General features: G+C 54.5%; 1 protein-coding gene across 3 annotated transcripts in view; it reads right to left on the minus strand.

The window, feature by feature from the left end:
- Nucleotides 1–3164: 3164 nt before the first annotated feature.
- The window catches only part of LCLAT1 (lysocardiolipin acyltransferase 1), a 161135-nt gene continuing 148830 nt past the window's right edge, over nucleotides 3165–15469 (minus strand). For all 3 annotated transcript variants that reach the window (XM_056126221.1, XM_056126212.1, XM_056126229.1), the window contains exon 6: nucleotides 3165–3706. In XM_056126221.1, the coding sequence (XP_055982196.1) occupies nucleotides 3165–3706 (542 nt within the window). The remainder of the gene's footprint in view (nucleotides 3707–15469) is intronic.

The raw sequence follows: 15469 nt of genomic DNA on the forward strand, positions 1-15469 counted from the left end.
ACCTCCAGCACGTGGGGAGATGGGAGCACCTCTAACACAGGGGGAGATGGGAGCACCTCTAACACAGGGGGAGATGGGAGCATCTCTAACACACGGGGAGATGGGAGCACCTGTAACACGTGGGGAGATGGGAGCACCTCCAACACACGGGGAGATGGGAGCACCTGTAACATACGGGGAGATGGGAGCACCTGTAACACGTGGGGAGATGGGAGCACCTCCAACACGTGGGGAGGTGGGAGCACCTCTAACACAGGGGGAGATGGGAGCTCCTCTAATATGCGGGCGAGAGCGGGGGTACCTCGTTCCCGCGGTCCTGCCCAAGCAGACTCAGCGCACATGCGGGGAGTGTTTCATCCACATCATTTTTATTCCGGGCTGTATTTACACAGGACACGACTCACAATCACACCTGTGGACGGTGGAAACTAAGGCCATTCTGTGAGGGATTTTGGAAACTTGGTGTTTTGCACAGCATCTTTTCAGAGACAAACGACCCGCCCCGAGCCTCTCTCCCGAGACCCTAACTTGAGCCGGCACCAGCCACTCGTGTGGGGCCACGTCTCCGCTGGTGTGTCCTCGGCCACCCCGGCCGAGGGAGGGCTCGAGGACCCCGACTCTCCGTGCTCCGCAGAGAGACGCTCACCTGGAGAAACATCATGGGATTCTTGGGACAAGAAGAAAAGCCAGGAGCCCAGAACTAAGGCACTGACAGCGTGTCATTGAGAGAGAAATGTAAACAGTTACACCAGCGCCTCCCCGAGTCTGGGCGGGGCAGCCCCGAGGTGGGGGGGACCCGGAGGAGGGCGCTCGTCCGAGGGGGCGTCGGGGGAGGGCCCAGTCCCACGCCCGGCCTTCCGGAAGCCCGATGAGGAGGCTCTGCCGTGAGCTCTCCCGGCGCACGCCACGGCCTGCTTGACCTGACCACGGCCTGGCCGGCTGCATCAGAGCTGTGAGGTGGGTCACGGCCACCTCCTCGGGCCGGCCCTGGAGGAGCAGACCGGAAGTGGGAGAGTTGGGCGGTCAGTCCGGAGAAACATTGCCTGCCTTGGGGCCCCCCTGCAGAGTGGACGCGCAGACTTGGCCTTCAGAGAAGTGGGGGGGGGCCTATTGGGGCAAGGGTGGGGGGAGGGTCGACGTGGCATTTCGGCACCGATTTTCACGGGCTCCAAGTTCCAAATTGTTCTGTGTCTTTCGTTCTGATTTTTGAAAAAGGCCTGCTGCAAAAGTTATCGCCGATTTCTTTTTTTTAAATTTTATTTAATTTGTTTTGCTTTCTGGGTCATACCCGGCCATGCTCAGGGCTGACTCCTTGCTCTGCGCTCAGGAATTACCCCTGGCGGTGCTCAGGGGACCATATGGGATGCTGGGAATCGAACCCGGGTCGGACACGTGCAAGGCAAGTGCCCTCCCCGCTGTGCTATCGCTCCAGCCCCCTGTCGCTGATTTCTTATGGCAAGAGCACTGTCTGTCTCCCTTCATTTTAATGCTGAAGAATTTGGGGGGCCAGGTAACAGAAGATTTGCCTTTTATTTAAAACTCCCCCCCCCCCATCATCAAAAGAAAGACATTTTTTTTTCTTCTCTTGAAAGAGGAAGAAAAGGGGTTTCCCTCTGATAGGTGTCTGAGTTAAGAGGCTGTGGCATTAGGTGGCAGCTGAACCTTGAGGGAGCGGTGAGAAGCGGGAGGAAGAGGGGTGTGCCTGTGTACCCCTGTGGGGCAGAACAGACCCAGGCCTGAGTCATCCTGATCATCCTGATTGATAAAAAGCGTCTGTGTTTCCAAATCTAACAAAAAGCAGTTTGAAGATCCGAGGAGAAAGGAAAGGATTAGAAAGGAAGAGAAGGGCAAAAAAAAAAAAAAGAAAGAAAGAAAAAAAAAGAACCCCCCCCCCTCAGTTAAAAACTAGAAGTGAAAAGGTCACTGGCCTCCCCCTGGCCTTGCTAAGAGCCACGGCCTCGCCCTGCCAGACCCCCGGGGCGGGGGGTGAGGGTGGGGAGGCGGTGTGCCCGGCTCCCGCAGGGGGACACGGAGCACAGGCTTCTGTGCCGGGCAGGCCGGAGATTCTGTGGGCGGATGCAGTTCCCACGGACCCCAGACTACAGTAAGCAGCTCGGGGCACGGGGGTTCCCGTGGGTTTGAATCTCTCTGCTCAGAGACGAAGCCTGGGGCGGGGTGCCTTGCTCTTTGCACGATGGGTGCGTGTTTCTGTGCGATTTGGGCTTCGAGGGAAACGTTGCGAAGGTTCCCGGGAGCAAACCGTTGCAGCTCACGGGCCGCGGCGTGAATGGCAGGAGGGTGTCCACCCATCTGCAGGCGCAGGGAAGAGTCTCTCTCTTTCTCTCTCTCTCGGGGGAGGGTCTCAAATAAATATTTCCAAAAATGGGACTGAAGAATTCAGCTTGGGGCCAGGGAACGTTCTACACTTTCCTGGGGCCCAGGAAGTGCCTCGGTCCATTCGGAACCGGTACACTCGAGGGGGGGAGAGCCGGGGTGGGGGAGGTCACGTTCTGCACGAGGAAGGGCGAGGCGAGGCCTCGGCCACGGGTCCACCAGTCCTCCAACCCTGCCAAGGTGCCCATGCGGGGCACCCCAGGGTGCTCCCAGAGAACCACCTGCAGGCTCCCAGGGGAAGAAAGGGCACGGGTGGTCTTCCGAGGGATCAACTGGGGGGCCAGAGCACAAGGCCCACCCAAAGCAGGGTCCTCATCCTCACTGGCTATCTGAGGGCGGAGTCCTGGGCTGTCCATCTCCAGGGCTGGAGGAGGGGCAGTGACTGATGGCCTGGGGGGGGTGGCGGGGCGGGCGGGTGGCGGGGGGGGGGGGGGCCCTTTGAGCCAAGGACCTTGAGCCCCGGTCACTGCTGACGACCCAGACCCAGTTAATAGCCACAGCTCTGGGCCGCGCAGGATCGAGATTCAGAAATCTACGAGAACAAAATAACCAGGAGGGGAGCAATGTGGGTCCCCCCCCCCCCCTCAAAACTACAATATCTCTCGGCCCATAATGAGGGCGGAGAGGCAGACTCGGACCCGGCGGAGCTGACTGGACGCGTCCGGGCCGTTCCTTCCCCGGGGAGCCCCCCCAGATGCAGAGCCGGCCCTGTCTCCCCCCTCCCAACATCCCCTCCTCCTCTTCCTCCCCCTGCTCCCTCTCCCCGCCCACTACTCGCTCTTCTTGGCGCCCAGGGCCGGCTGCTTGTGCAGGACGCGGTGCGAGGCCAACTCGATGACCTCCAGCCCGCCGAAGAGTCTCTCCTGCAGCACGAAGACGACGATGGCCACCAGGCAGTACCAGCGGGCGGCGCTGGACGTGTAGAGCAGCAGGCACATGGCCGGGCTGAAGAGGCTCCAGTAGACCAGCGACAGCAGCTTCACCAGCAGCACGCGCAGCTCCGACTTGCAGGGCGGGACCCCACCGCCGCCGCTGCTGCTGGTGTCGCTGCCGGTGTCGCCGGGCCCGGGGGGCCCGAAGCTGTGGGTGCCCCCCGCGTAGAAGGCCCGCAGCCGCTGCTCCTTCTCCTCCCAGCGCCGGTGGCACCAGAGCTGCAGCTCCTCCTTGGCGCGGGGCAGGGCGGCCACCGGGTAGCGGCGCACGTGGAAGTGGATCTCCCGCGGGAAGTCCCCGCGCAGCAGGTGCCGCTCCGTCTGCGGGATGTTGTGCGGGTAGGCCACGGTGATGTCGTGCACGGCGTCCAGGTTCTTGCCTGGGCGGGGAAGGCGGGGCAGAGAGTGAGTGACGGGCAGCGTGGGGTGGGGGTGGGGGGGTGGACGGGCGGCAGGGTCGACCTGCTGGTGGCCCCCCAAGCCCGTCGGGTAGGAAACGCTCTTCCCGGGACCCCCCCCCCCCCGCCCCTTCCATCCTGCTTCTCAGGAAATGGTTCACGCTGGCGGGCATCCCGGTGTGCGAGAAAGGGTTGGACCAGACACTTCCCCTGGGTATTGGGGTACCCACCTCCCCCACGAAGGTATGGTGATTCCCGGGACCCCACAGTGCCCTGAGATGATCAGCCAGCCGCCAGAACCAGCTGTCCCAGAAGTACATGGACACAACCTGCTTAAGAATTTTTTTTCTCCCATTTTTTTTTTAAATAGTTTCTGGGCCACACCGGTTGGTGCTCCGGGGTTCCTCCCGGCTCCGTGCTTGGGGAGGTCCAGTTGCATTATGGCTCTAGCCCCTGCCAGGGATGCCGGATTCCCACACCCGCAGTGGGCAGGAACGGGGGTGCTGGGATGGACTGACGGGCTGAACCCCGCGGCGACCTTGACCTCACAAGGGCAGTCTGGGAGCATCTCAGACAGGGCTGTCAATGGAAGGGGTCTGGGTGCCCATTTCAGCCCAGAGGACATTGGGGGTCGGTGACAAGGACGGTCTGGAGGGATGGGGTCAAGACAGAACAAGGATGCAGAGAACCCACGGGACATCAGGGTGCAGGCTGAGGGGACGTGCCGGGCTCCTGGCCCTGGCGGTCAGGCCTGTGGGTGGAATGTTGGGCCTTTAAGGGACCTCCGGGCCTGTATGGGAGGACCGGAGAGGTTAGGGGCTCTGCCCGCAGGCACACAGCTGAGGGCTGCGCCCCTCCACACCTTCAGCGCTGCTGGGAGTGGGATGGGAAGAGATCGGGGATGTGGACTCCAGAGAGGGTCCCGCTAAGTAAGTCAAGGTCCCCGGGGGAAGGCAGAGCCGGGGACACTTCTGCGACAGCTGCCCCCAGCCCACTGGAGCACTCTGGTCCCTTTAGCTTCAGGCAGAAAGGAACAGGAAGAGGATGCTTGCTGGGCCCCCGCCCCACGGAAGTGACGGCAGCGAAATGGATCCTGAAACACGGGGCTGCGTCTGCCGGCAGCGATCACGCGAAGAGCCAGCGCTGGGGGCAGAGCACAAGAGTCCGGGTTCCACCCCCCCCCCCCCCCCCCCCCGCACCGCCACGGCGAGATTGTCCTTAATATAGTTCTGGTGTGAAAGTAATATTAACTCTTCAATATCTGTTGGTGTGAAGAGTTCACTTTCGTTTTTTCTGTTTGTTTGTTTGGTTTTTTTGGGTCACACCCAGCGATGCTCAGGGGACCATGTGGGATGCTGGGAATCGAACCTGGGTCGGCCGTGTGCAAAGCAAATGCCCTACCCGCTGTGCTATCGCTCCAGCCCCAGGAGTTCACTTTCAAATCTACAAATAAAGGTGGTTGCCCGGTCTGGGCCGTCTGGAAGGCGCCCACTGCTCCTCAGACAGGACTCTCGGTCGGCACCTCAGTCTGTCCTGGCATCTGCTCGGGGCGGACGTTGTATTTATTTGTGGCGGCCTCAGGCTTTACAGAAAACTCGCTGGGAAAAGGAGTGGCAGCTCGACACGGCTATGTGTGTCAGAAGGAAGGACGGCGGGGGCCAGAGACGGGGTTAAGGCATCTGCCTTGTCTCCAGCCAACCCAGTTCCATCCGTGGCACCACATCTGGCCCCCGGAACAGCTCCGGGCACAGCTGATCTGTGTTCTAAGACCACTGGTTTCCTACCCACCAATTTTCGCTGGTTGGTCCAAGGGTGTCTGCCTTGCATGCAGCCAGCCCGGCCAAGCCGGGTTCGATTCCTCTGTCCCTCTTGGAGAGCCCGGCAAGCTACTGAGAGTCTCTTGCCCACACTGCAAAGCCTGGCAAGCTCCCTGTGACGTATTCGATATGCCAAACATAGTAACAACAAATCTCAAAATGGAGACGTTACTGGGAGGACAGTGTTTGTGTTTGGTCCAAGTTTATACCAATTCTTTGTCTAAGAACCATCCTGGGCTTCAAGACATATTTGATGTCCAGTCCCAAGGGTGAAATTAAAAACGGCATCCCGCGAGCATTCATATGACAGCAGAAATCTGGTTTTCACAGTTTCAGAAACATATGTTTTCACATTCCAATCCTAGATCTGTCGGGCTTTTTCTGTTTTGTATGTTTGAATCTTATTTTTTTGATCTCTCTTCTGATGGGCACTAGTTCTCTGGACCTTCAAAACAAATTTCATTTACCAGATACAATGAAAATATGGGGCCACAGAGATAGCACAGCAGGGAAGGCGCTTGCTTTGTGCACCGTTCCTGACCTTGGTTCAGTCTCTGGACTCCACACATGAGTCCTGCCAGGAACGATCTCTTAATACTGAGCCAGGAGTAAGCCCTAAGCACCACTGGGTGTGGTCAGACGCCACCCGCCCCCCCACCACCTCCAAAAAAAAAAGAAGAAAAATATGTCAACATTTACCACTAGTAAGCAATGCTAACAGTACTATGTGAACAATGCTAGCAGTACTAACAGGTCCTCAAAGGCAAGATATGAATAACAGCGTGTGCATAGTAGACAGACAGACAGACAGAGAGACGATACATAATCTATGGAAAACATGTGCCTTCTTCATTCAATACATGGAATCACACCGTGTCATTTCATATCTTGTTCTTTCAACTCATCTCTCTACCTTTCCTATATAGGATTTTCTAAAACACTAAAAGATATGTTTTTGGGAACATAATATTTGATATAAATATTTTAAAATAAAACTAGCACTGTAGCACTGTCCTCCCATTGTCCATCGATTTGCTCGAGCGGGCCCAGTAACGTCTCCATTGTGAGACTTGTTGTTACTGTGTTTGGCATATCGAATACGTCGCGGGGAGCTTGGCGGGCTTTGCCGTGTGGGCGGGATACTCTCGGTAGCTTGCTGGGCTCTCCGAGAGGGGCGGAGGAATCGAACCTGGCTTGGCCAGGCCAGCGGCTTGCAAGTCAAACGCCCTACCGCTGTGCTATTGCTCCAGCCGAATCTCTTCTTTTTAAGCTGTTTTTGGGTCATACCACCGATGCTCAGGTTTCTTCCTCGCTCTCCCTCAGGAATTACTCCTGGTGGTGCTCGGGGGACCATATGGGATGCTTGGGATCGAGCCTGGGTCAGGCAAGGCAAATACCCTCCCAAAAGCAAATGGACTATATCGCTCAGGCCCCCAAATCTCTCACTCACCTTCAGACACTGCTGGTCTTCACATCAACCATCTACTTGCTAGACTGGTGACAAATGACCGTGATTTTCTAGAATAAATGCCAGTTGACTGAATTGCTGGATCAAAGACTGAAAATCCGACCAGGCAGTTGCCACTCAGGAGAGGGCGGCCCTGGAAAGGGCCAGTCACACCCGGGAGCGCTGACGGCTGGCTCTCCCACACCTTACCCGGGCGGGGGAGCAGCGTCTTTTTTCTAGAAGCTGCCCCAGCGCCTGGCTCCTGTTTGAATTCGCGTGCCTTTGATTCAATGAAGCCAGGCGTGCCCACTCTGGCTTTGCGACTTGCGGTCTTAATCTGTGGATTAGAGTTCCTGATCCTCTGTCTCTCCCGGCTGTCAATCCTGTCTCCTAATTGTGTCACTGGTGAGCTGACAGTTGGATCTGAAGCTCTGAAGTCACCTACCATTTCCTTCCTTAGCCGGGCCCAAAGGACGCTTGTCATGGTCCCATCAATTTGCAAAGCCCCTTCTCTCTCACGGGTGATGAATACCCTGCAGTCCGGGGCTGCAGACAGTAACAAATCCATTATCGGCGGCTCTACTGCCTTTATTTATGGCCTCTGCTCCCAGTAAGTGTGTGTCAGTACAAGTTCCTTTCTTTCTTCTCTTTTCTTTTTTGGTTTTGGGGGTCACACCCAGCGATGCTCAGGGGTTACTTCTGGCTCCGCACTCAGGAATTATTCCTGACATGCTCGGGGGACCATATGGGATGCTGGGGATCGAACCTGGGGTGGCCGCAAGCAAGGCAAACGCCCTATCCACTGACCAATCACTCACAATTTCTTTTTGTTATACCTTTTGAATTCCAATTTCTTTCCCCTGCTCCAAAGGTATTTCGTTTTACTGTCACTGTCACCGTCCTCCCGTGGTTCATCGATTTTCTCGAGCGGGCCCAGTAACGTCTCCATTGGAGACTTTGTTGTTACTGTGTTTGGCATATCGAATACGTCACGGGGAGCTTGCCAGGCTTTGCCGTGCGGGCGAGATACTCTCGGTAGCTTGCCGGGCTCTCCGAGAGGGGCGGAGGAATCGAACATGGGTCGGCCTTGTTGGCTGCGTGCAAGGCAAACGCCCTACCGCTGTGCTATCGCTCCAGCCCATTTTATTTTACATCTTGTATATTTTATACCTTTGGTATTTTACAACTGCGTTTTATATTTTTCAGTTTTGGGGCCACTCCTGGCAGTGCCCAGAGCTTCCTCTTGGCTCTGTGCTCGGGGGTTCACTCCTGGAGGGGGACCAAATAGGTTGCCAAGGATTGGACCCAGGCAATGGGTTTGCTACATTCAAGGCAAGCACCTTACCTGCTGTACCTATCTCTCCACCCCCCAAACTATAATACTTACAAGCACTCATAACCTGCGAGGCTAAAATAGTTTTTAATTTTTAAGCCCAGCTTTACTGTTTCAGCAGACACTGACGTCCCCAGCACCTGGTACTACTAACTTGCCCTGTGTTACGGAGATACTGAGATTTCCCCCTGTTTCTGCTCTGATCTGTTTCTTCCTGCTGTAAGACCACCCTGGTCTCTTTAATAACTTGCTACCTGGCAGGGCAAGTCTGCCTCTGTCTTCCTGCTCACGTGGCGTTAGCTCTGCCTGCCACTTATTCTGTAATACAAACGAACAGAGCATGGAATTCAATTCTAGAAACAAGCGCGCCATCCTCCCCGACTCTCCTGAAACTAAACTCTGGGAAGAGCTCACATTAATTCGCTTCGTTTCTCGGCCCAGCTTGTCCACTTCTCGAATCGGATCTGACATCTTCTTCAGTAACACGCCCGCTCCCTTTACAGAGGAGGGCGACGCCAGGAGCAGACGTGAACCAACCACAGCCCGGCAGGACACGATCGGCCTTAACTCCCAGACTCAACGAGTCGGTAGGGATGAGGAGGTTGGATGTGCCCACACCAGCTCGCTCACTCCGCTCACCGGCTGGTGGTGGGATTAAATGAGATCAGAGAGCGCCGTGGAGTCTAGGCGCCAGGCCCGGAAGTTAGGACAGAAGAGGACAAAAGCTGGACGGGGCACTGCTGTTTAGAGCCGCGTGCCGGCTTTGCTCCTTCCGGCTGTCCACCAAGCACTTCCTGCCCCAGACACACAGCTGCCGGCACCTGGGACACACGGTGAGCAAAAGGAACAGGGCACACACCTCCACCAAGCATAACCATGCTCAGGCGTTTTCCCTCGCACCATCTGGACAATGCCAACAACCCCCCAGAATCTGACCACAGGATACCACCCACGTGAGGGAACCCTGAGACCTTGGACGGGGGTCGGCTGGTCGGCTGTCACTCTCTCTGCAGACGGGGCTGGTGCCTGGACCTGCACCGTCGGGTATCTTAAATCGTGGGGCCTCCTGCTGGGTAGAATCTATGTCATGCCTCAGTCCAGCCAACTGGCCTGGGCAGGCTGGCTGGCCGCTCGCTTGCGTTTCCCCCACCTTGCAAGGGAAGCCTTATTTCTGTTCGGTTGGTGCGCCAGGGGCCCAGCATTCAGGGAAATTGAGGCACATGCCCGGGTTCCCGTGGCTGAGAAGTCACTGGGCAGAAACCCGGGTCCGAATGAGTTTGTATCCCGACCCGGCCATGCCTGCCTGCCTGCCTGCGTGCTCGGGAGGTCGGCGGGCCTGGCAGAAGCGCTTTGCAGCCAGACAGAACTGATGACCGGCTCTGTCTGCAGCACACTGACTTTGCTTTTCTGTGCCTCAGTTTCCATACCTGTCCAAGTACATCATAATGGCGCTTTGTTTCTCTGGGTTTTGATCTTTCTAGGCAACTGGAGAGGGGGCGGGGGGGATGCTGTGAAACCAAAGTCACATGCACTTGGAGGTCCCCGGGGGTCAAGAGTGGCCCATGTGCGAGACCAGAGCCAGAGCTCCCTGGTGGGGACGGGTGCCCCTGGCGCTAAAAGGCGACCCTGTGTCCCAACCCCGGGTCCCCATCTCTATCCCGTGTCCCCGTCTCTGTCCTGGCGAGGCCCTGAAGTCGTATTTCTCCCGGGCTGGGGGTGGGGCTGCGGCCCCAGGTGAGGGGCCTGGAAGGCTGTTCGGAAACTGAAATTCTGGTGCTTCCTCTCCCATTTCTCTCTGCAAACAAAGGGCGCGTCCTTAAGCAGGAAGGCAGCTCTTCGAGGAAGTAATCCTTCCCTCCTCCGTGGGGGGGGGGGGGGGGAGGGAGGAGGGAAGGGTGTGTGTGTGGGGACGCTGCAGATCTGACTCTGCTGTTTTTCCTTCCTCTCCATGCACGCGGGGGCTCCCACGCGCTCCATCTCTCAGTGGTGCCGCAGTTTCTCTGCTCCACACACGTCTGCCCAGACTTCCTCACAGGCCTGCCCCCCTCTGCCCCCTGGGCGGGCATCCTTCAGAATCGACAGCCACACATCCTGCCCTGCTCGTGCCTGTGGTCACCCTCCTCCTCTGCGGCCCCTCACCCGCACCCATCCCGAAGGATGCTGCCTGGGTCCCACGGCCGGCCGCGCTACTGTCAAACCCTGGGCGAGGTCCCAGGCCGAGGGGAGGGCCCGCCCCTGCCAGGGCTCTCAGGACCGGGCTGTGAGGACCCGAGCGAGCTGCGGGCAGGAAGGCCTCCTCTTCCTCCCGCCTGAGGATGTGGGGTTCTCCCCTCTGGCCCTGGGATGCCCTAAAGTGCCCTAAAACCGAAGCTAAATCATCAGCTCCGATCAGCCAGTTTCTTCCATCATAGATTTTCTTCATGTCACAAAAATAGGGCAGTGAGTACGTTCAGAAGGTCTGGACGCCAGTAAAACACACAAGACACGCACACACACACACACACACGAGCAAGGATCCAAAAGACCCACAACCGAAAAATGAAAATTTGGACAGCAAACCCTGCACTGTCACACACACACACACAGACACACACACACACGAATCCAAAAGACCCATAACTGAAAAATGAAAATTCGGATAGCAAACCCTGCACTGTCACACACACACACACACACACACACACACACACACACACACACACGAGCAAGGATCCAAAAGACCCACAACCGAAAAATGAAAATTCAGACAGCAAACCCAGCATTATTTCACACACACACACACACACACACACACACACACACACACGCAAGGATCCAAAAGACCCACAACTGAAAAATGAAAATTCAAACAGCAAACCCTGCACTCTCTCTCTCTCTCATACACACACACACACACACACACACACACACACACACAAGACAGACACACACACGAGGAAGGATCCAAAAGACCCACAAGTGAAAAAAGAAAATTTGGAAAAGAAAACCCAATGGAGAAAGCTAAAACGTGGACAAACAGCCAGAGAGAGGTGAGGGCTGACTTTTAACTAGGGACGAGGAATGTGGTCAGCGGTGAGCGAGAAGGCAGTGAGAAGCCCCCAAACACAGTAAAACCCAGTACTGGGTGTCTGTTTAATGTCCCCACGGGGACCGGGAGAAGAAAAGAAGGAAGGCCCAGGAAAGCAGGGATGGTCGAGCACAAGGCCACAAGGTCCGTGGTCTGTCTGCTTCCGGTAAGACGGAAAGGAGCGTTCAAGGCGCCCAGCAACAGCTGGAATAAAAACTCACTCCTGCCCTCAAGCAGCACAGGCTAAGGCGACTCGGTGCCCACATCAGGGGGCTGGTTTCAGGGGCAGCTGGTCACAGCACCACAGCGCTCGGGCACGAGCCAAGGTTTCCAGCCCACCTGAAGGGGGAGCTCTTACAGCTGCCACCAAGACTCCAGCGATGTTCATGTCCCCAACCCTCAGGTGCTAAAACCCACTCCCACCAGCCCCCGCTACACCAGTGGATAAAAATACACGAAATTAAATAGCTATCTTAATCACAGAGCGACTTAATGAAAAGCCTTCGTGGAGCTGAATATGCTAATTATTACAGATTAATATTTGTCCACAAAGAAGAATTTGTTTCAGGATTAGCCAGAGACCAGGAGAAGCCAGAGCTCCCGATTTCCATAATGGAATGCCTAATTCCACGATAATGGAATCCTAATTATAATGTATTGCTTAGCCCTGCACATGATTTATCTACCACGACTGCTTTTCACTTGGTTCATTAAGAAAAAAAAAAAAGAAAGAAAGAAGTGCACGGGCTAAAAATAAAGGAGGGAAGGGGATAAGAATTGGCAAAGCGGAAACTTAAAAATATGGAGTTACGGATGTAATGAAGTCTAATGGTGAACAAATCAGGTGGCAGGGCTTCACGCCACTCGGGAGTGCCGGGCTTCGTCCTTCACTGTCAGCCGGAGTCCTTCACTGCCGTTTCCGGCTCCGTTTGGAAGATATACACGCAGCCATCAAATCCGGAGCACGGACCGTGAGCCTAGTAAGTGGTCACTAAATCATGGTTATGGTGGTGACTGGCGCAATTTGGAGAACGTGGTGGCCATCCCTACCCGGGGGAAGTTTCTAGTGTGGCTGAGATCGAAGATACAAACCCGGGAAAAGTTACCGACACAAGATGTGAATCTGTCGAGAGAGAGTTTGCAGAGCCCAGAGCTGAACGGGAAGTGGGAGCCGGGAGTGAGTTCAGGGGATGGAGCCATGGGAGCTGAGGTACCCGAACGGGTCAGAAACCCACGCCGCTCTGCTGCACACACGCGTGATGTGGATTTTGAGAAGAAATGGGGTCTTCAATGTGGAAAACGCTCCCTGAAAGTACTGTAGCAGTAGCACTGTGGCACTGTCCTCCCGTTGTTCATCGATTTGCTCGAGCGGGCCCAGTAACGTCTCTATGGAGAGATTTCTTATTTCTGTGTTTGGCATATTGAATAAGTTACAGGGTAGCTTGCCAGGCTCTCCGAGAGGGGTGGAGGACTCGAACCTGGCTTGTTGGCCAGGTCTGCCGCGCAAGGCAAACATGCTATTGCTCCAGCCCTGAAAGTACTAACAACAAGCATCTGGAAAAACAAGCATACACCTTCCTTCCTTCCTTCCTTCCTTCCTTCCTTCCTTCCTTCCTTCCATCCACCTTCCTTCCTTCCTTCCTTCCTTCCTTCCTTCCTTCCTTCCTTCCTTCCCTCCCTCCCTCCCTCCTTCCTTCCTTCCTTTCCTTCTTTCTTTATGATAATGCCACAAAACAGAGTTCAAAGCCATTTTCTTGGGGTTTCTGGAACTTTATATATAAGAATGGTCATCAGAAATCAGCGGGGAATGACAGCTAGTTCAATGCAAGGTTCTAGAAAAATATGACTCATCCATAACACGTTTAAAGGAAGACTCCCACAGGGTTGAAAATCCCACAGGGGTGAAAACATCCATGGAAAAGGTAGTTAGAAGAACATGGAGACTTTGTCTAATCAGGTAGTGATGCAATTCATACGTGCAAAATAATGGAGATCATTTTATGGATAATGTGTGAATTGGATCACATCACAAATTTTCTCAGTGATAGGTGACAGAACATCCCTGCAGTGGAACTCAGAACAAGGAACTGATACCCAGAATGAGTCCAGAGCAGTCACTGGGGTAATCATCATAAAGGGAAACCCAGAAACGGAACCTGAAAACCCTCAGCTCTGACAACAGCAAATGAAAGCAAGAAGACATCGCTTGACCTACAGCTGATCCTACAGAAAGCCAGGCAGTGCCAAATGGACGCAGAGTGAGAATTCAGGGTCACTGTGGGTATCCGTGGGTGTTCGGAGCAACCTCCCAGAGAGCAAAGGGCCGACAGGAAACTGAAGGTACCCAGAAAGTTGAACCCAGAAAGTGTAACTGGGGAGCGTTCCTGGCAGACGTCTCTCCAGGAAGAGGTGCAGGGCTCCGTCCCTGGGTGTCTGGGTAACTCAGACGTGCGGAGACCAGAGGCTGGAAGAGGCAATGGTGAGAAGCAGAAGATCAGATCTATGCCAATCCACGATGGAGGCCCTCCCATTGATCGTCGATTTGCTCGAGCGGGCCCAGTAACGTCTCCATTGGAGACTTTGTTGTTCCTGTGTCTGGCATATCGAATACTCTCGGTAGCTTGCCGGACTCTCCCGGCAATCCACGATAATGTATGAAAAACCATGCAATGTGGAAAGAGCAAGAAACAAGATGAGAAACGGGTCTTACTTGTGCATTTACAACCTACATTTAAAAAGAACTGTGAATTTTACACAAACGCAAAAAGGATACTCATTAAATACAAGAGAATGGCCACCTACCAGAGCAGGAAGGGATGGAGGAAGATGTTGGGATACAATGGAAAACATAAAAACAAACAAACAAAAAATCCCGAAGAAGAGAAACATTGTCCAAGACCACTGAGGCTAATGCCCATGGACTGCGAGTAACTCACTCCCCTGAACTGAGGTCTTCATTAGTAAGAACTTCCAAGGTCCAAGAGAAGAGCAACCCCCTTGCAAGCATGGGACTGTGAGCTGAATGCCCAGCCCTGGCCACGTAAGTCACAGGATCCCAATAGCACTGCTCTAGTGACCCCTGGTACCATGACAGGCACTCGAACCTCCATACATCTCAACAATGACAAAATTGAAGGGAAGGGAGAAAGAGAAATAAAATGAATTTTGGGGGCATGTATGTGTGGTGGGTTGGATCATACCCAATGGTGCTGAGAGTTCTGTGCTCAGGTGGGACCCCTGGCAGTGTTTGGGGGGGTCACATCTGGTGCTGGGGATTCAAACTGGGGTTGGTGGGATGCAAGGCAAGCTTCCTAACCCCTACACTGTCTTTCTGGCCCCCCAAATAGTAGCACTGTAGCACTGTCCTCCCGTTGTTCATTGATTTGCTCGAGCGGGCCGAGTAACGTCTCCATTGTGAGACTTGTTGTGACTGTGTTTGGCATTTCAAATGCATCACGCCAGGCATTGCTGTGCGGGCAAGATACTCTCGGGCTCTCCAAGAGGGGTGGAAGAATCAAACTTGGGTCAGCAGGTCGGCGCGTGCAAGGCAAACGCTTTACCCACTGTGCTATGGCTCCAGCCCATGGAAAAAAGCAAAAAAAGAAAATTTCTGTTTTTTATACTTATGTACAGTAGAAGTCACAGTTATATGATACTCCCACGGAATGATTCCACTTTATATACACAACTTTGATATCACTTTGCTGGCATGTCTTTGGTATTGCTTTGAAACAAAAGAAGTCTTGCCAGAGAGTTGAATTCTTTCGATAAACTGTACTGCTTTCTGAAGCCGCTGACCTTGGATATGACGGTTTTCCAGAAAGACGACGAGATTTGGGGGTTGTAAGTATGCCACCCTTTGGCTATCACTGTTCAACTATTTTTACTACCCACCATGAACTGGTGCCATAATTTCTGAGGGCGTTTTCAACCCTCAGTTGCTCTGTGAGCAAAGATAATTATTGTAGTGGCAAAAAAAAAGCAAAGCAAAATCCCTCATTTACTTCGGTATATGATTTCTTCAGGTTTAAGACCAATAAGGCCAAGAGTGTGCAGGTTTGATTCCTAAATAGTATTCTTT

This window comes from Sorex fumeus, unplaced genomic scaffold, assembly GCF_029834395.1.
Source record: "Sorex fumeus unplaced genomic scaffold, SorFum_2.1 ptg000006l, whole genome shotgun sequence".
NCBI classification, from domain to species: domain Eukaryota; kingdom Metazoa; phylum Chordata; class Mammalia; order Eulipotyphla; family Soricidae; genus Sorex; species Sorex fumeus.